We start from the raw sequence: 21,031 nt of genomic DNA on the forward strand, positions 1-21,031 counted from the left end.
GACTTGCAAAAAGGAAATTTAAATTAAAGTTAACTTCTTCCTTTTTTTGCAAATACAATTAAAAAGTAATTTGCATTTATGTTTTGTTTTCTTCAATCTTTGATACGAAAATAAAATTTTGCATAATAATATCGGTGCTCGTGAAGCAAATGTGGAATTGATGGTTTGTTTTTCAAGATTTTTAAATTTGGTTTTTTTAAGACCATAGAATAAGCCACATTTCACAGATATCAGTAAACAAAATAAACAGTTATCCAAAATCGCACAGAAAAAGCAAGCTTTGGCAGTACTAGCTTCGGATCAGTCGAACAACAAACCCTGTGGTTCAATAATGGAACGTATTGGAACATTAGCAGTGATTATTTGTCTGAATCATGTTGTAGCTATCTCAATGTTCTTTACAACTGATCCAAATGAACAAACAGATCTGCAGAAAAAAAATCACTGTCTGGTGACTATTTTGTACGCAAGTGGCCGCAGTGATTTCTCAATGCCTTGCTTCTGGAAACCAGACAAAGTGGCTGCATCGTGATAAAGTTCTCTGGTCTGTTAGGGCCAAGCCAGACAAAGCAATTCTTATCGGTAACTGAGAGGCAACTAAATGCACGGTAAGATAAAGGTAACACTAGGAGGAATGGAGAACGGTAACTGTCAAACAGTTTATAGAGATACCTCAGAGTATTCATGGGAATGCAATTGTTTATGTCCTTGTCTTGCCTGGCACAATTTGCCTGTGAATTCCTTGGTGTGACACAAGGACCTCACGCCACGTCCAAATCGGTTGTTTTAGACTACGGTTTGAATGCTTCCAGCCTTCCACTACCCATGTACTGCTTTGTAATCGTAGTCAAAAACATCCGATTAGGACGCGACCGGTCTTCTCTACTCTTTCTGTGCGATTTTGGATTTGATAAACTAACAAAGACGGCAACGCATTTTAGGAGAAGGCGATGATGGGGAAGGAGGAATAGGAGGCGGGCTAGAAGGCTGCTGCTCAGCCTGCACCATCTCTGCGATGAGATGGCAACGAAGATTAGGAGAAGGAGATGATGAGGAAGGAGCAATGGGAGATGGGTTGGAAGGCTGTTGTTCAGCCTGCACCATCTCCGAGATGAAATCGTCTAGTTTCCCCGAGATGGCCTCCAGTGTTGGGCGAGCATCGGAATTTCGTCTCATACAGAACTCGCCTAGCAGACGGAGACCGTGGGGGATGTTTGCGTCACTGGCTACATCCACGAAGAGATTGCCGAGACTGTAGATGTCGGACTTCTCGGTGAATGTGTCTCTGCTTTCAAGAATCTCGGGGGCACACTGGAATTGAATGTGTGAGAAAGTAAACTTTAGCATATAGGCGTTTATATTGAGCAAGGAGTACATTGCTCAATTGATTAGAATGCAGACTTAAATAAATCTTTGTTCTTTGCACTTTACATTTTATTGGCTGAAGCTGCATGGACATTGTCAGCTGCACACAATTATTATTTTGGCTTTAAAATTGAAGTTAAGACAATTTTAATCTCAGCGAGTAATAAAAGTTTGGAAAGTACGGAGAAAGCACTAAAGATGCAACAACGAACTCAAGTCAAAAAGAAATGGACTGGGTTTGAAAGATGATGGCGTGTTAATTTTCTTGGTTTCGTTCGTACCTGCTTGGCAAGTTTATAGAGCTTCTTCTGTTGCTTATCATCAAGGATCGTGACTGGGCCTGGATTCGAAATCTGCAGGGCGCTTCCCAGGTCGATGATCTTGCCACACCAAGCCACCTTAGAGCTTGGTGGATTGGGACACACCATAGCATTGCCGCAGTGTAGGTCGCAGTGAAGCCAGCCAGCAGCGTGTAAAGCCTTGAGTCCCTTCGTGACATCACGACAGACGTGTAGCCACTCTAACGCGTTCAAGAGATCGTCGTGCAGCGCCTTGCGGAAGTCGTAAGCCGTGTTTCTGCCAACACCGCCTACGAGCTCTTGGGCGTAAGAGCAGAAGTCGATGACTCCTACAAATTTGGGAAAGTAGGGGCAGTTCATCACCGCATGCATGGCTGCCACTTCGTGCTGCAAGAAAGAGAAGTTTTTAACCAGCACCTTGACAGCAAGGAGAGTATTGTCTCTTTTATGACGCATCAGTAGGACTCCACCACAAGAACCCGACCCAAGCGCCACTTCTTTTCCGTTGTCAGACATAATGAACTCCAACTCGCTAGAATCGATTGTGGGATAGGCTGTGAGTTCTGGTAGTCCTTCCTGAGGACCTTGTGTTGCTTGAGGGTTCTTAGAAGAAGCATTAGCTGTGCTTGATGTGTTATCAGAATTCTTCGTGATTTTCAGTTGTGGCGAATGGTAATTTTCTTCAAGTGATGCCTTGTTGACAACTTCTCCTAATGAAGCTGAAGTGGGAGTCTTATCAGAAAGTTTAGACAGTAAAGACACTGGACTTTCAGATGATCGATCTGAGTCGCTATTCTCAGTCTTCTGGGGTTTTCTTGGAGTTTCTTCCATTTCTTTTTGGGCACACACTATGTATTTTTTTGCATTTATGGGTGAAGTATATTCTGCGCCTTTTTCAGAAGCGGCCTCTGCGAGACTTAAGATGTCCTTCTGATCATGGGACGCTGCTCTTGATGCGTCAGTCGAAGATGACTTCTTCGAGATTGTGGGTAGATGTGCACATGGGGATGCCTTGTTGACAACATCCCATGGTTTACTTTCAGTAGACATCTTCTCAGAGAGCTTTGAAATTGAAGACTCTGGACATCTAGCTGGCGTTGCCGCTTCTTGATCCGAGTCGCTCTTTCCAACTTTTTCGACTTCCTTGTGTTCCTCGAAAGTCGTTTCGGAATTTTTCTTTGCAGTTATGGATGCAGACGATTCGAAATCTTTTGGAGATGCTACCTGTCTATGACTCAAAGCGTCTTCCAGGGCCTGTAATGTTGTACTTGATGTTCCTCTGTCCCCCTCGATTTCTGGGTCTTTCTTGACAGGATTTGCTGGAGAGACTGATTGCAAACTTTCAGTACTCCACTCTTCGTCCTCTTCGTCCGTCGATAATGAGATCATTTGGCTCAATTGACGCATTATGTCTTCGGCTTTTGCGGCGTTGGCTTGAATTTCCTGTCGGCAAAAACATACAGAACATTTAAAAATTTCAAAATTTCAAAATGTTTGTAATAGTTTATTCTGACCATTCATGACATAAACTCAGACCCGGCTCTTCCTCAGTTTTCAAGAAATCATGAGATTTAAAATCCCTTTGCAAAAGTAATGAGTATCGACTCACCCAAGCCTCCTCTCTTGTGTGAGGTGTCTTGTATTTGGAAGCAAGTTGCATTCGTCGCATCGCATCCCTTCGCTCAATACAACTCAGCACAACCGTCAGCCAATCGTCTAAGTCATCCAGATAACAACTTTTAAAAGCAAATGCCGGGGCCATCTTGAGCTGCAAAACCAACCCAAAAAAATCTAAAACTGAAACGGTTGCTTCAAACATGCACCATGGAGACAACGTATGATTTATATGAAGTTAGTTAAGCAACATGAAAGATTAAGAGGTCAAACTCAACTCTGAAGATCTTTCAAAGTATGGATGATGTACAATATTTATTATACTCACAGCGAGTCGCTGCTGACGAAGCGATGGTAATTTTGTAGACCTTTGTCTGTTTTCATCTGCCATTGTCTTCTCATCAAAAGAGTCAACATCCACATCAGCTTCTGAACTTGATATTGCCCATGAAGACTGTGGATAAAGGGGAGGTGGGATACTATAAATATTTCTAAATGTTCGCTGTAGAACAATAAAACATTTCCTTACTATCAGTTTGGCTACAAATTTAACATAGAGAGATGACTTAATTAGAAGACAACGTGAAAATATCTATTCTATTTAATTCTTAACTTGCATGAAGATGTAGCGAGTTAATACTGTGATGGGACAGGCATCCTATTTGTCCACATTGCCAATGCTTACATTGCTAATAGATGATGCTGATGAGCTTTCAAAATCATCATCGTAGATAAAGTCTTCAACATCCGTCTCTGATCCAAGATTCTGAGACGAAGAAGAAATGTTGGATGTGAAGGAGACAGATTGACTAGATGGAGATGGAGTCACTGGAATTGAGATCGATTCCCAACCACTACCATGGTCTCCACTCTCTCTTCCCTCTTCGTGAGGCTTGCCATCGCCACTTGAGATCGACGTCAGAGGATCTGCATTAGGGATTGCTACTTCCTCATCCGATGATATCTTATCCCGCATCTTTGTTCCTTTCTTCTGAATTGGAAATGAAGGCAAGTCGCAAACCGAGGAATTGCGAAAGGACTCCCTTGGAGTTGAAGCTGGGAGTGACCCGTCACCGTAGTTGGCGACGAGGCTCGGAACCTCCTTCTGCTTCTGTGATGTGATCGGATTGTCACTTCTTGAAGCAGGGTGGGAGCTTGACTGGAGACGGTCCCAGTCAAATTGAGGTGTTCCTGGGATCGGGAGGGGCTGGTTGCTGTACGAGGCTGGTCTTGTTGCCATGGCAGTGCTGCATTGCCGACGATGCATCTTTATAGTTAATGCTGGGAAGAATAAAGCAATTGGCCAATAGGACACATTTTTTATCTAAAAAGGAATGTTTTCTTTTTCTAATTGTAAACATTTCAAAGAATTGTTCAGGGTGATGTCATATTCACAATGGCTAATTTTCATTTTGAAATTCACAGGTCCAAGGACATGAATTACAAGCAATGCACCTGCCATAAATCAACTGGACAGTTAATGATCCAGATGATGATGTTATTACAGACAAACCATAAATTTTGCCAGATAGATATAACTTACCATTTCCTCCAAATCCCTTCGCTTCTCCATTCTTCAGCAGAGCGCTGGTGTGCCGGCTCTGGTGACCTAGGTCACTGCGGTCTTCTTTCAGTGACCTAGGTCGACTGACTTGACCTGGGTCACTGTGGTCTTCTTTGAGTGACCTGGGTCGGTTGACTTGACCTGGGTCACTGTGGTCTTCTTTGAGTGATCTAGGTCGACTGACTTGACCTTCCGATTGCCCTTGTGATGTAACGAAAGGCTGAACGGTGGTCTTGGTCCCGCGACTCCGAGGAGCAAAAAGAGATCGAAGTCTCGTTTTCCACGTTCGCTTGGGCCTTAGGAAAGAAAGTTATATAGGTGGCGGTCATGTTGTATACCGGTAATGGATGGTACCCACAGGCAATCATTCCTTTGTACTGTCTATGCTCTTTGAGTTGGTTGTTTATATCGATAAGACACGACCCAACCAACCCCTCTGTCTGTTTGTTTCCCTGTTTTCCTGTCCCTTCCTATTGAGAGGCTTCAAGTCTAATGAGAAGCAGTTTCCATGAAAACGAAAAGAGGCTGACAAGACTAGTTATCTAACCAAGAACCACCTCACTGAATGACTGGTCCGATTTCGGCCCATCGACATGCATTCTGACATGCATTAAACGTGTGCCACTTTCCCCATAGAAAATGATGACATTCACCTTGATTTTGTCGGGACAAATGCCTGTCCTACGACGACAGACGGTGGCCTGTCAATGTCGTCTTCTGGGGGACTCGAGCTCGTCCTGTCGCTGGTGATGTTCGCCAGCTTACGGGACTGCCCGGCTACGACCGAGTCGCCTGATCTCTGGGTGGTATTGGAGATTTGCGATGAGGCATTGAACATGGCGTAGCTGCGGGCCGAGTCACTGGGGCAGGTTGGGCGTGCTTCTGACGTCAACGAGGGACCGTTGATGTTCAGAGGTCGAACCTTGTTGTGTTGACGAAGACGCCGAAGGGGAGAAAGCCTCCTGCGTCCGGGAGATAAATATGTGTTTGTTTCCTGCAAAACTTCAGTGTTCAACACATTGGGAAATGAGGTGTGCTTCTCGTTCTGCTTTGGTTATTCTTGTATTATTATTTTTTTAGGGGGGAGGAGGGTTCAGATTTGATTAAGACTCACCTGGCTTGAGGGCCTTGTAAGGGTGGCTTGAGATTCCGCTCATCCTTAGCGGAATCAATCTGGCGATGGACATATCCACTTGGGGACACCCGCTGGGAGCCAGTCATGACGGGCTGACCGGCATTCCGTGATCTTGGGCGGGTGTCACCTCCCCGTGGATTCCCGCTCTCGACACCTGCCGAGTGCGGACACCGTCCTCGGACGGTGGCAGAACGGGGACCGCAGTTGCCGTAGCGCTGCCCGCTGCCTCCCGCCGAGGGATCCGAGTCACACACCTTTCTGAATGATCAATTACACAACATCAAAAAAATTACATCGCAATTTTTCAGCAAAAGGTTGGTCGGTTTCTGTCACTTTGAAGGAATGTTTTCACTGAAAAGCATTCAGATTTATCCTGCTTTATAAACTTTGTTTGAGCCAAGTGGTATTAAGTAGACAAAACTGTTAGTTTAAATTAAAAAGCGACATTTATCAGTATATTACCGATGGGTTTTATCGGTATATTACTGATGGGTTTGTATTCCGTCCGTATGAGATTAAATATTTTCCTCCCCCTAAGAAAAATAAATCTCAGCAATGGTAAAGAATCCTTAAAAAAAAATTCCTGGATCCAAAACCAGATCCGCATCACTTCCAAAATCTAATCGATTTGTACTTGTACCAATGACCACCCCTAAAAAAAAAAGCATTAAAATCCGTCCAGAACTATTTGAGTTATCTTGATAACAGAAAAACTAACCAGCCAACCAACCACTGAACAAACTAACCAACGCCGATGAAAACAAGCTCCTTGGCGGAGGTAATTCTGTATCTTACTATAATTCAAGGAATCTCTGTCTGTCTGTCTGTCCGTCGATTATCTCCAGAACCGGGCACCGTATGCGGTTGAAAATCGGTGGGTATATTTTTCGGGACAACAGAATGTGCAGTGCAAAGTTTGAAGTTGTTTGGACCAGCGGTTCTCAAAAAAGCTGCAAAAAAGCAGTATTTTCTGAGGACGTGGCAGTATATAGCTTAGAACATAACACCCGCACGCACTGCCGTTCTTTTCAATTGTTTACGTCATGTTTAAGCTAAAGCGCGCGTGCTCAATATGACGCAAACAATGCAAAAAGGACGGGCACGCGCACGTGCATTGCAGGGCGATACATTGTCCAGTACGGGTGAATACTAATGGCAATGGGTGAATAGCACTGCATACCATGTTTTCGTATGTACACGGGCACATTATTTTTGCAGTCGACTGAGCGACCATTGTAGGTGGTCGAACTTCAAACTTGGCAAAAACTTTGACGCAAAAGTGTGCGTTCAACCTTTGAAAACAACACCATTGAATCGCGTGCGTTGTTTGCACGAGCAGTTCTCAAAAACTCTGCAAGTATGCAACCTATACCAGCGGCAAAGCAATTTGCGTTTCCCGAACATGCACATTTTAGACGGGCACTGCACTAGTCTTACTATAATTCCAGGAATCTCTGTCTGTCTGTCTGTCCGTCGATTATCTCCAGAACCGGGCACCGTATGCAGTTGAAAATCGGCGGGTATATTTTTCGGGACAACAGAATGTGCAGTGCAAAGTTTGAAGTTGTTTGGACCAGCGGTTCTCGAAAAAGCTGCAAAAAGCAGTATTTTCTGAGGCAAACGTGGCAGTATATAGCTTAGAACATAACACCCGCACGCACTGCCGTTCTTTTCAATTGTTTACGTCATGTTTAAGCTAAAGCGCGCGTGCTCAATATGACGCAAACAATGCAAAAGGGACGGGCACACGCACGTGCATTGCAGGGCGATGGGTGAATAGCACTGCATACCATGTTTCCGAATCTACACGGGCACATTATTTTTGCAGTCGACAGAGCGACCATTGTAGGTGGTCGAACTTCAAACTTGGCACAAACTTTGACGTAAGTGTGCCTTCAACCTGTGAAAACAACACCATTGAATAGCATGCGTTGTTTGCACGAGCAGTTCTCAAAAACTCTGCAAGAGTATGCAACCTATACCAGCGGCAAAGCAATTTGCGTTTCCCGAACATGCACATTTTAGACGGGCACTGCACTAGTTCCTTCAATATTGGTTGGAATAGGGGGTCGTAATACAGTTCTCTTTTTATTTTTCACATTGGGAAATGAAGGGTGTTCAGATTTGAATAAGACTCACCTAGCTTGGGGGCCTTGTAAGGGTGGCTTGAGATTCCGCTCATCCTTAGCGGAATCAATCTGGCGATGGACATATCCACTTGGGGACACCAACCGGGAGCCAGTCATGGGCTGACCGGCATTCCGTGATCTTGGGCGGGTGTCACCTCCCCGTGGATTCTCGCTCCCGACATGAGCCGAGTGCGAACACCGTCCTCGGACGGTGGCAGAACCGTAGGGACCGCAGGTGCCGAAGCGCTGTTTGCCGTCTGCCGTCGAGGGATCCGAGTCACACGCCTTTCTGAATGATCAAATTAAACAACAAAATAAAAACATCGCAATAATCAGCAAAAGGTCTGTCGCCTTGTGTCACTTTCAAGAAACATTTTTATTGAAATGCATTCAGGTTTATCCTGCTTCAAACATGAACTTTGTTGGAATTAAGGGGACAGGTAGGTTTATGATAGTCCAGCGGATATGTGACAAAATATCGATGAATTGTGCACTTTTGCATAAAAGCGTGAAACTTGGCACAGATGTTTATATTCATGCGAGAAAATGTTTTAGATGTGGAGCCATCGCAAATTTACCCTTTTAGGGGCGTGGCATCCATTTAAAAAAAGGGGCGGGACTTGTCGTGCCAGCAGTGAAAATGGTTTTTCCCACTTGTTACAAAAGCAGGAAACTTCACAAAGACATAATTATATAGATTATTAGTGTTTTCCAGATTCGGAGCCACCACAATGATGGCTTAGTTTGAATTAAAAAGCGACCTTTATCAGTATATTACTGCTCGGTTTGTATTCCGTAGGAATATTCCACTTTTTCAGGAGTTAGTATCACGTTGTATGGTTTTTGGTTCCTTTGTGTTGGATTCCATCAATACAAAAAATTGTCTTCAAACATTGGAAAAGGGGAATGAGGCAATCTAGGTGCTAACAATATTCTGCCTCAACAGAAAAATACAAAATCTCATCAATGGCAAATAGGTTAAACTCTTACTGTCTGATTTATTGTACTATCTTTTGAACATAAATATACAAAGTGATACAAGATGTAATAGAAAAAACAAAAATACCAAAATAAAGGAGGATATGGTCAATAACATTGACGATAACGTGATTTAGAATTTCTTTTTCCAAATAATAAAATAAAGAAATTGTTGAGGATGAAATATGAAATTGAAGGACTTTCTGGATTCCATTTCTTCTAAAGAAACGCTGCTACAATAGCCTTGACTACAGGGTCACCTGGGAGCAAGTTGAAAATAATTTTAACAGAAAATGTCCGATGGTATGTTTTTAATTAAAAGTTACTTACTTGTAACTTTCCGAAAAGGCTGCTGCGTACGCGCTTGCGTAGTTGTACATCCTGAATCGCTATATTCTCCGTCAAATCGTCACTTTCGAGCATCCGAAAACGCACCAAAGCAAAAAACCGTGTTCACTGATCGAAACACAAACACCAACTAACGTAATGTTACCAAGGCGCGGCAGAAGTTGCCGATACAGTTACAAGTTTGCGCGCACGTCATTGTGACGTCATAAAAACAAATCCGGGATTTCGATCTGAAGCGTGTGCAACGCTTCGGATTTTTTTGGCCAAGTGCCAACAGGGTCCCGCGGGGTAGAATCACCCTCACATACCCCTCCCCCCCCCCCTCCCACGTTAGTATAGCCGCGCCTACTCTAGCCTTTTCAGACTGATTTCTTTTTGATAACTTTTTCTTCAGAAAAAAATCCGTTCCCCCACGCAAATATAAAAGTTTGCCAATTGTTGATGCCTTTTCACACGGGAAATTAGAAGCGTTGAATTAACACCACTGACATACAATCCCTTCTTTAGTCGATTGAGATTAAACCTAGCAATTTAGAAACATGGAACACTACTCTGGCAAAAAAAATTCATTTTATAAAATAACAAAGCGTAATTTCAGTGCAGAAATGAACCCACTTTTGAACTTCCACAAGTTTCCACAGCGCCCTCTATAGTTTCTCGCAGATATGAGCTAAACCTTTAGTACGGTGTCTTCAAAACGACGTATTTCTCTTTATAAATGACTTCGTTTCCTGTTTTTTTGTCCTACAGTTTTAAATTAATATGGTATTTATTCTTCAAAACTTAATCATGCACAAAAATTCAAGGGTTGTAGTGCGAATATTTTACTAGTAAAACTGGTTGGGTCTCGAAAAGTTGTTTAATATTCGATTTCTGAATCCCTGTCCATTTTTGTATTTGTCGCGTTCCATATTTCATCGCACGGTATATATACGACACGTTGCAAATACCGGTAACAGGTCATCTCGTACCTTGGGCAACTCGTACCTTGGACAACTCGTACCTTCAACTCGACGTCATTATACCGAGTCGTACCTTGGACAACTCGTACCTTCGGCAAGTCGTACCTTCAGTTAAGACGACTCGTACCATCACGCGTAAGTCAAGTCGTACCGTCAGTCAGGATAATGATCCGAGGCTGAATAAAGTGGACCGTAACTCATTGAAAGTGGACTGCTTATTAAAATAAAGGCGAATCTCTTTTTGGTATGGGCTCTCTTTCCCCCCAAAAGAGGAATTTATTTAGCGCGAAGCCGGCCGCGGCAGGTTACACGCACTGTGTGCGCGGCATGCACAGGCCCACGCGGTCGTTTGCGGTCAACCTACGGTAGCCATCCGTGCAAAGTTACACGGTTCTTGCGCCATGTACATGTAATTCCATTAAAAACAGAATGGCAATGCCGCGCGCGCCGCGCAGGCCGGCTGCTTCCGAGTCACCGGTATCGGTACCGCGCACGACCGACCGCTGCTCGCGCCCTCGGAGGCCGGCCCGGCAGTCAATTTCGTTGCCCTGCCATGCCTGCGGCAGGCCCAACGCGGAAAATCACGCTGCCTGGCAAAGCCATTAGATATTGAATGTGGTTCTGTGGGATAAAAATTAACTTTGACTTGAAAAGAATCGAATCGTTTCGGAGTCATGTCACGCACGTACTCTACTTTTTATTCTGATGGTACGAGTCGTCTTAATTGAAGGTACGAGTCGTCCAAGGTACGAGTTGTCCAAGGTACGAGATGTCCAAGGTACGAGTTGTCCAAGGTACGAGTTGTCCAAGGTACGAGTTGCCCAAGGTACGAGTTGACTCGTACCCGCATATTTGCAAGCGTGCACATTCTGTATCAGAGCATCAGCATGATAATAATGGCGGAATTAATGAATGAAAATGAAACCGCTCCTCCGGTTGAGAGCGTCCAATCAAACCAAGAGGAGACGGAGGCAAACGATGACGTCGGAGCCGGTGAAAGTGACCTCGGGAGGTACAGGTCACCACGTTCTACGGTCGATGATGCGCATAATGACGATGAATTTGTCGTCGGTGCTGTTTCAGGAAATGAGCCGGCGGTCGTTGATGGGGATGATGGCGGCGATGATGGCGGCGATGGGCAGCAACATGGTGGGGTAGAACCCGTCCAAGGTGACGGTTCGTCCTCCCACCAACCACTCGACGTCATGGCCAAGTCTTCGCTGAAACAGAGGAGTTCCAAAGCAAGACGGAACAACTCGGTGGACAACAACGGCGCGAGCAGCAAAAACGGCAACGGGGATTGCGATGACTGTGACGGTACCATGCAGAATGGTGTACGTGGCGAAAGAGTACGCACCTCGACAACCAAGAGAACATTCCCCGTCGGCTTCAAGACATTCGCTTTGCTCGTTGTACTGTGTTTCCTACCCATCGGTTACCTGTGGTACAAGGATGTCTTGGCTAAGCAGGTGTCCACCAAGTTGGATGCGCCGCGAGTGATTGAAGATGATGCCGGCAGCGCTGTGAAGTCACCGCGGAGGTTTTGGGGAACCTATCGGCCGGGAGTGTATTTCGGTACGATCATTATCACAGATCAGTTGATGAGCTTTTATTTTTATACTTATTTGGAAGGCAAATTTTTTTTGTTCGATTTAATATGGTGACATGCTCAACTTCAGAAAGAGCAGGATTCTGAACAAAAGAGTCGAAAAAAATTGTTAAAAATCATCTTCTTCTTTTTTTAAGTTTAAGGCTGTATTTGGGTTTTCCTGGCTTTAGTTAAAGGAGTTTATTTATTTTTGCCATTGGGTTTTATTTTGGGCGAAATCGAAAAATCTAAATATGTGTACCTTGTCACAGTGACTTAATTAGTAACTAGTAAATAATAATGTGCTTATATAGCGCTTTATACAAATGGTCTCAAAGCACTTTACCAACGAGCTACCGAAGCGATCTGATGGGATGGGCAGTCGTAAATCTGACATACATTCGCATTGTGTTTTTACAATGCCGCAACGATAGTATTTGAAACTGCTGCGGCATCCCAATAGTCTTGAAAACTACCTAGGGCTAAAGACGATTTGCTTCAGAGTTGCACAATTCATTTTGGAACAACGAAAAACCCTTTTAGAACTGAAGAGACACTGGGGTCCTAAACTATATTTTTACCACAATGATAAGGAATCACATAGATATACTCCATAGCATTATTAACTAGTGTAGTGTTTCCAGAGCTTCAGCCCTCTACATTTTGTGTTTCTTTTTTTTTTTGATGAAATTAATCCTTCATTTTTTACCATCACAGGAATGAAAACGAGGAGTCCACATTCCCTGGTGACTGGCTTGATGTGGTTCACCCAGTTTGGCAAAGAGAGGCAGTTACCGGTTCGCCACACATGCGAACAAGGAGATCAGTTGGCAAGGTGGGGGACTAACTTAGCCTTGTTACACCCCAACTAGACCATAGGTCCCAACTTTACTTGGGACAGTCCCAACTTTAATTGGGTCTGTCCCTACTGAAGTCGGAATAGTTCCAGTTTAAGTTGGGACCATAGTTCTAGTTGGGGCATAACAGCCCTTATTAACAAGTTCACGTCAGAGGCCGTGTTAACATGCACTGGCTGTTTATATACACAGGCACGGCTGCGAGGTTAAAACGTCAAGCGTGCCTCGACTCATGTCATTTGTACACACACACAAAGTCTGTGAAGTCTGTGGAGGCAGACCGTGTGTTGATCTTGAATTGGCCGCTGTGCACAGCCTGTTGTTCTACAATACACTCCGTTGCACATCCCGGAGTGTTGACAAATATGAGGTTTCGGCAAGAAATAGGCTATCGTACTTGATAAATACTGTTGAAATGACTCTTGCGAATCAGTTTGGCTGTATATCAGAAGTTAGCTGCTATATTTTGCTTGTTTTGAAAATCGAAAATACTGTCACAGATACTTCCAAGTCCACCAGGGTCTTTGGGAGGATTTTTTCCCCCACTTTTTCTGGGGTTGCAGAGAGAAGAACCCAGTTGAAAGGGACTTGAGGCCCCTTGAATTCTGAAAGTTTGAACACTTTCACGAATGTGCCATTGGTTTTCAGCACAGTGCCATTTCTTTGGAGGCTGCAGGAACGCTAAAAACATCGACTAGAAAAGTACAGTAGCAAGTCAAATCACAGTCCACAACTAAGCACTGCCATGAAGATGTCACTTGCCTTTTAACTTCCTGATCAACCCCCTGTTTCCTAAAACCGTTGTATACTTTCTGCAGTTAATCATGTTTCTTTTGAATGAGGTGTGTGACAATCAATTTGCCTACAGACCTTCATGCTGGAAGGTAGCCAGAATTGTGTTGACTGTAAATTGTGTTGAAAATAAAAAGGGGAGGGGGGTGGAGCAGGACATCATCTGGCTTTAGGTGGCGGACAGTAGGTGGCACTATTCCTTGTGGCATATTTGCTGACAGACACGAGAGTTTACCTTTGCCGGGGAGGGGATGGGGGGGTGGTAGGCTCGAGAAATTTTTTTTTCTCAAAAAGGGGAAGGGGATTATAGTATACAAGCTGATTTACCCGATCATAGATCGGGTAGGGCGTAGTGTTGGGGATGAAAATGTGGGGAGTTAAATGTAAATGGGGGATATAGTTGGGGAGACATGCAGTTATAGAAAAGCAATTTCTGTGGTGTGATCTGAGGCAATTTCTGACCACTAAAACCAATTTGAGCAAAAGATCATCTTGTAAAGTTTTGAGTTTGGAGTAATTGAATCAGCTACATGTATTCTGAGCAATAGAATCATTATTGTAGGCTACAATATTTTTATTCGGGGAAGAAAACGTCGGGGGGGGACCAAACAATGCCCCCCGCCTCAAAATGTGTGTGTGTGTGGGGGGGGGGTCCCCTGTCCCCCATCGATTTACGCACATGATAATTATGTACCGTGGAAACTGTCTGTAAATGTTGCCATTGGTCTGTTAAATTGGCTTTTTGTGAGGCAGTCGCATTTGGAAAACGTAGTGAAAAGGTTACTGTAGTACACAGGCGAAGGCTGGTTTAAATCATAATGCAATAAAACGTGAAGGTGTCATTTGAAATGAAAATGTTGAGTGTTACCATAAAATTACAAACGGTTTGAATCATGGAGGAAGGTCATAATTAAGTTGAGTATTTATATAGTATCGTGCACTATTTCCACATTGTAATATTAAAACTAAAAGGTATGTGTAGTTGATGGCTTGCGAGGGAGATACATGTATGCAATGTTTTAATTTATTTATGTCCCCCCCCCCCCCCCCCCCCCCCCCCGGATCCGCTAATGTGAACACCAAGTGCATCCATGGCTCACTCGTTTGACGGAGGATCAACTCAATAATTCTTCTGATGATTGGCTTTTTGCTGCAGGTATGGATGGCTGGAGCATGACGGAGTCAACTTTGGAGTTCAAGAGATGGTGGACAAGAATTTCACCCTGAAGACGGAGTTTGTCAAGCAGCCTGGAGGGAGCCACGGTGGGGACTGGACGGCGCGCATCAGCGGGAAAGCAAGGGTACGCTCTGCAATAACAAACAGATCTCTCATTCTTTTGAAGTGATCAGGCTTGTGCTCATGTCAGAGGCTGACACAAGCCCAAAGTTGCATACGTTGCAAACAACACGTGCATCTTTAATGGGACACTGCGTATTCTAGACGCACGCATCATATGATGCACATTTACGTTATATACCTAGTGTGGACATTTGTTTTTGTGTAGTTAAGAAAAACCTGGGGGGAAAAAAACATTTTACTCACACTGAGAAAACTCTTTCAACCCAATTTCTTTTCTATGATTCCCTTGAGTGTTTCTCTTCAATTTGCCACGGATAAACCCAACCCAAAAATGCCTCTAAACCTGTTTTCCAGATTGATTGAAGTGCAACAAACAGAATTGTATTAGGAGAATTTTATTCTCTTTCCTAATACTTGCAAACCTTCATTTTGACCTTTGCCCACTTCCGTCTCATTTTGCCAGCATGCCTCGTGTATGAAATTCAGAAGTAAGTGAAATTCAGAAGTATTCAGTAGTGGCTTTAAGTAAAAAAAAAAATGTTACAAGTGATTGCTTAAATAATGTTTTATTTATTCATAAGGATGTTGAAACTATCAATCTCAATTTTGTGTTTACTACACAGAACAAAGCTTCCAACAAGACCATTGTCAGTCTCATTTTCTATACGGCTCTGGATCACAATAATGGCGTGCTGCAGCCTGTGGTCAAGGGGAACCAACTCTTAGAAATCCGCGGCGCAACAGAGGAACTGGGCAGCTTCTCCCTCAGGTTTCCTCCACTGCCCAACGTCACGGCCTTCCACTACGTCAGCACCTACAGCCCAAGTATCCACCTCAGCAAGGAAGTGGTTATGCAGAGTCTCAAACGGTACCCATACCCAGGCAACAAGTTCATGGCCGGCCTGGCCGGGAACATCCTGGCGCTCAGGGGGATCACGGACTACCAGCCAAACTTCATGGCCCACCAGGTGACTCTCTCCCTGCCGTTTGAGATGGAGGTCATTTTTGAGTCGGCCAGCCACACCCAGCGCAGCGAGCCACTGTCTGGGGACGTATTCACACAGCAGCTGAGACAGCACAAAGATGCATTTGGCCAAGCCTTTGAAGACAAGTTTGGACTGAAGGAGAAAGGATACAAGAAGAAGGAGATCAGTTTTTCCAAAGCTGCTCTGAGTAACATGCTTGGCGGAATCGGCTACTTCTACGGGCAGAGTACCGTGAGATCCAAACACACACCGGAACCTGTCCAGTACTGGAATGCCCCACTCCTGACGGCAGTGCCTTCCCGCTCTTTCTTCCCGCGTGGATTCCTCTGGGACGAGGGATTCCACAACCTTCTCATCAGTAAATGGGACCCGACCTTGAGTAAAGAAATAATTGGCCATTGGCTGGACCTGATGAATACAGAGGGCTGGATTCCCCGCGAGCAGATCCTGGGCAGCGAAGCCCGCAGCAAAGTGCCGGAAGAGTTTGTCGTCCAGAATAATGAGAACGCCAACCCGCCGACATTGTTCCTGCCACTTCAGTCTATCTTGAGGGATACGACCTCCAGCAAGAACGGCGACTTCTTGGAGTACCTGCAGCATGTGTTTCCCCGGCTGGAAGCTTGGTACCACTGGTTCAACACCACACAGTCGGGTCCAAGGCCTTCAACGTATCGATGGCGAGGCCGTGATGCAATGACTGACAAAGAACTGAACCCCAAGACACTGACATCAGGACTGGACGACTACCCCAGGGCCTCGCACCCCACTGACTCTGAATTCCACGTGGACTTGCGTTGCTGGATGACCCTTGCCTCTGGTGTCATGGTGGACATTGCCCATGCAATCAAGGTCCCATCCCAAGCCTACGAAGCCACTTACAGACTCCTCAAGGACAACCGAATGCTGGACAAGCTTCACTGGTCCCCAAAGGGGAAAATGTACAGCGACTATGGAAGCCACACTTCTGCTGTCATGTTGAAACGTCCCCCAGTCCCACCCCCTCCCACTCCTAAGCCAGGTCAAAGGAGACTCCCGCCCCCTCCCAAACTGCCAATGGTACGGGTCATCACAGGGCAGAGTGGGCCTAAAGAGCAATACGTTGATGCCTTCGGCTACATCAGCCTCTTCCCCTTCCTGCTTCAGATTCTTGAGCCGGATTCCAGCAAACTGGGTAACATACTGACAGACCTGAAAGACCCCAAACTGCTGTGGACCAAGTATGGTCTGCGCTCACTTTCAAAATCGGACCCTATTTATATGAAGTACAAGACGGAGCATGATCCGCCATATTGGCGTGGCGCCATATGGATAAACATGAATTTCCTGGCCGTGCGCTCCCTGCATCATTACTCTAACACGCCTGGCCCCTATCAAGACACAGCCGAAGAGCTGTACACAGAACTGAGACAGAATCTGGTCAGTAACATCATCAAGGAGTACGAAAGGTCTGGCTACATCTGGGAGAACTATAACGACAGCACTGGCAAAGGCCAGGGGTCTCATCCGTTCACTGGATGGTCTGCTCTAGTGGTGCTCATGATGTCAGAAAAATACTAGGCAATGGCGGCCAGTTCATTCTTTTCGTGACATTCTGGCAAGCATTCGCACCGCAGATTTGCAATTTAGTTGAACATACAAAAACATGTACATGTACTTTATCTCTGTCAAATTTCGTTATGAATGTTTTTAGATGCCAAGTATGAACTGGCCTTAAGACTTATGGAGGGAGAGTCATTTTGTGTCACTTTTTATCCCCTGGCTGTAAGCCAGAGGGGAATATTGCGATAGCGTATTCCTTCTGTGTGTATGTCTGTATGTCTGACAAGAAGTATAAAATTATTACAGTGCTCACCGGAAAATTACTCCCGAGCTTTCGGTGTAGTGAAGTGTTCTTTCAGCAAAACGAAAACAAATCTTATAGGGATGTGTGTGAATTGTTTTCGTTTTGCTGAAAGAACGCACACCTTTTTTGTGATCGGTGGACAGAACTTTAAAACGGTGGTTACATGTATGTTTAAAACTCCTTAACTTTAAAAGTACATGAGTGATTTGAATGATTCTTGTACTAAAAGAAAGCTTATGAATTGGGCTTCCATATCCTAGATTTTGAAAGTGCTACATGCAGACACTTCACTAAACCAATAGTCCCAACATTTAGGTTTCGCTTTTTTTGACTCGCCCTGTATTGAAAAGTAAAAGGTGTGATTTACGGGAAAAGAGGTGTACATATTGCTCTTGTTGTCTTTGAGTTGTTGGTTAAGAAAAATGACAATTTGGGATATTTTTGGTTTTGTTATTTATGTCATACATGTATGCACATTGTAAATATACAGTGGCAACTATGTTGGAGTTACGAGTGTGGAAAAACGACAGTATGTTTAGGAAAGAATGTTGCAACCTGACGCCACTTTTTTTCTTTATGTTTCATCTCGATGAAGGTCAGTCATTGCAAAAAATGATGATAAGACATGAAACTGGGGCTGAGAAACATTTCTAACTTCCAAAATTTTCTTGACTCTCCATAGACTTGGTACACGGTACACAACCACTGAAGTGGTGTCAGGTTGTTTTTCGTATGTTTGTTTTTTCACCAGGTCCTGTTTCAGTAGTTTTGATCATCAAACTTTCCAGATATTACACATGATTTGTTTACGAATTAACAAAACACAGTTTGCATAAGGGAATGAGTATGTGCTTGGCCGGTTTTAAACAAGTACTTTTAAAACCGGCTAGGAGCCTGGACACACCCAAGCCGGTTTTAAACGTACTTGTTTAATACCAGCCAAGCACATATTTATTCCCATTCATAAATACCTTTTGGTCAAAAAGTCAAAAGAAGTCAAGTTTAATAAATTTCAAACGATTTTGTTCAACAGTTTTACTTTATGTTTTTTAAACGCCCCTCTAGCTATGTTTATGGTATGTGCCTCGCGCAAGTAGTACTAAAAAATCTCCTTATATGGAGATTGGCGCGCTCATACTGCATGATGTGGCGCAGAATGCAGCTGTTCCGGTTTAGTGTGAATTTAGGACTATGAAATTCGGACTTAATGGCAGTATGGCACATGCCAAAGTGAAGGTAATTAGGAGAGTGACTGGTCATGTTTTGAGGGTTCAACCAATAAGAGTAAAAGGACTATTTCATATGGGTCCAAATTTCATTCGACACCGGAAAAAAGGGTTTAAAACAGGTCAGTTTTTTTATCAACCGTTGCTCTTGACTAATAGGAATGGGTAAACTGTCTTAGTTATTTGTGAATACCGTGTAATACTCAGAAGTTCGTATTTGCAACCGAGAAAGTTGTCAATTTCTTTTCATGTCTTGGGTTCAGCTGCAATACATACATGTATGCCCAGTAATGTAACATATCCTAATTTATATCTAGGTCAGTTATTAAATACATTCAGGTATGTAGTAAACACATCATCTTTTCTTTCTTTCGTGGTTTAATTAATAATTTGGTGTACTGTGGGTTTTTTGCTTATTAGACCAGAAATAAAAGGGCATTTAGGTTTTCTTAAAACTTTTTCTCATTATATACAGCATGTCATCATTCAGTTTGTATAAACGTTAACAATAAATTATAAATTGACGAAGATTGCATTCAATGGCTCAATTGACCTAAGACATAATGCACGACGTCACGCTTTGTTTACAAGTGCGCTTTCCTAGTATGGGAGGCAAGTGGGAACGACTGGCTCTCGTCCATAGCAAAGTGCACATGTAAACAAAGCGCGACATCATGTCTTACAATGTAAAGTTACAACAAAGAAAATTGTGTAATTATCTAATGTATGTCTGTACCGCTAGCAATGTGACTTGATTGTGAGGAGTTTGGAGAAGTTTGATGCTGAGAAGAACCAGTGGTAAAAGTCACTATACATTGTACAAGATGCAAAGATCGTCGTCTAGTGTGTTCTAGTGTGCCATGCAAATTCTCTAATAAATCTGAATTGGTTAATATTTCACTGGGCTAAAATGCATGTATTGAAATAAAATACGGCAATTGAATCATGTTTCCCTAAAGGTAAAGAAAAGTGTGAGTGTGTGTATTGTACATGTGTTGGTTTTTTTCTTTCAATTGTGTTACTTGCCAAATTTTTAGTGCATAGGTGCGGGCGGGCTGACGTCATCCAATGAAAACATCTATTCATTTGCACACCAGTTTTCATCGGTTGCCATTGTGGGCGTCAATCGATGGGGGATAAGTCTCCCCCCACACACACACACTTTTTAAAAGCAGGGGGATATCATATCGTTTGTCCTCCCCCCCCCCCCCCCCCATTCCCAAATAAATATTGTAGCCTGCATTTGATTCTATAGCTCAGAATAGCTGATTCAATGACTCCAATTTCGAAAATGATATTTAAATAATGATCTTTTGCTCAAAAAAATGGTTTAAAGTGGTCAAAAATTGCCTCAGATGATAAATCACACCACATTTTCATAGTGAGAGCGTCTGGAGTCAAAAAGTTTTCGAGCCCCACGCCATTAGGGCTTCGCACTAGCATGATTTCTGATCAAGGTATGGTTTCCCCCCCCCCCCCCCCCCCCCAACTTTTGAGAAGCAATTGACGCCCTTGGCTTGGTTGCTGTGTACATGTACTACCATTCAGCACTCGAGAACCATTGAGGTTCAAGAAAATAGGTCTGGGAGCTAGATAAGCCAATGTAAAAAAATCCCGGATGTCCGCGCCCGCTTACAGCGCCCTCCTGTGGGGAAGAAGTTTCAACCCGCCTCCACTTTCACCAGATTACCTGGTTGTGTCCGAGAATTGCAAATCATTGTAAATGTAATTGCGGATGGGTTTTTAAATCCATCAATTATTACGAAGGTATGGGTTCAACAAGAGAGTAAAAAAGCAAGCGTAATACTTCAGTGAAAACATCTGTAAACCATCAGACAATTACAAATTAAAACTTGGTAGATTTAGAAACCTGGAGAGGGGAGACCTATTTGTATAAACTAAAATCAACACAGATGAAAACGACTATTCTTTTGGGGGTGGAGAACTATATAAATTGAAGAAGTTTGCTCTTCATGGATACTAGCACTCCAACACTATTACTACGAAATGCAACTACCAGGTAGCTACAAGTGTGCTCAAATTTG

At 43.7% G+C, this 21,031-nt stretch overlaps 2 protein-coding genes across 2 annotated transcripts; one reads left to right on the top strand and one right to left on the bottom strand.

Annotated features, from left to right (window-relative positions):
* Window positions 1-90: 90 nt before the first annotated feature.
* On the bottom strand, window positions 91-9,563 carry LOC119735809. Its single transcript, XM_038209752.1, has 10 exons — window positions 9,415-9,563; window positions 8,117-8,395; window positions 5,957-6,235; window positions 5,496-5,804; window positions 4,822-5,138; window positions 3,964-4,559; window positions 3,607-3,732; window positions 3,274-3,432; window positions 1,647-3,107; window positions 91-1,311 (listed from the first exon to the last, which is right to left on the bottom strand). The coding sequence occupies exons 1-10, from the start codon at window positions 9,462-9,464 to the stop codon at window positions 916-918; spliced, it is 3,972 nt and encodes a 1,323-aa protein (XP_038065680.1). The 5' UTR covers window positions 9,465-9,563; the 3' UTR covers window positions 91-915.
* A 1,690-nt stretch (window positions 9,564-11,253) lies between these two features.
* Window positions 11,254-17,894, top strand: LOC119735820 (mannosyl-oligosaccharide glucosidase-like). Its single transcript, XM_038209760.1, has 4 exons — window positions 11,254-11,969; window positions 12,700-12,817; window positions 14,788-14,932; window positions 15,555-17,894. Exons 1-4 carry the CDS (start codon window positions 11,282-11,284, stop codon window positions 17,472-17,474), a joined length of 2,871 nt encoding a protein of 956 aa, XP_038065688.1. The 5' UTR covers window positions 11,254-11,281; the 3' UTR covers window positions 17,475-17,894.
* Window positions 17,895-21,031: the final 3,137 nt, after the last annotated feature.

Source organism: Patiria miniata, unplaced genomic scaffold (assembly GCF_015706575.1).
Source record: "Patiria miniata isolate m_02_andy unplaced genomic scaffold, ASM1570657v1 HiC_scaffold_10, whole genome shotgun sequence".
NCBI lineage: Eukaryota > Metazoa > Echinodermata > Asteroidea > Valvatida > Asterinidae > Patiria > Patiria miniata.

Coding starts and splice junctions, on each gene's coding strand:
- LOC119735809 (XM_038209752.1), bottom strand. CDS start 9,464: ATGTACAACTACGCAAGCGCGTACGCAGCAGCCTTTTCGGAAAGTTAC. Junction 8,396..9,414: donor GCCTTTTCGGAAAGTTACAA/GTAAGTAACTTT, acceptor TTGATCATTCAG/AAAGGCGTGTGACTCGGATC. Junction 6,236..8,116: donor TTACAAGGCCCCCAAGCTAG/GTGAGTCTTATT, acceptor TTGATCATTCAG/AAAGGTGTGTGACTCGGATC.
- LOC119735820 (XM_038209760.1), top strand. CDS start 11,282: ATGATAATAATGGCGGAATTAATGAATGAAAATGAAACCGCTCCTCCG. Junction 11,970..12,699: donor TCGGCCGGGAGTGTATTTCG/GTACGATCATTA, acceptor TTACCATCACAG/GAATGAAAACGAGGAGTCCA. Junction 14,933..15,554: donor GCATCAGCGGGAAAGCAAGG/GTACGCTCTGCA, acceptor TTTACTACACAG/AACAAAGCTTCCAACAAGAC.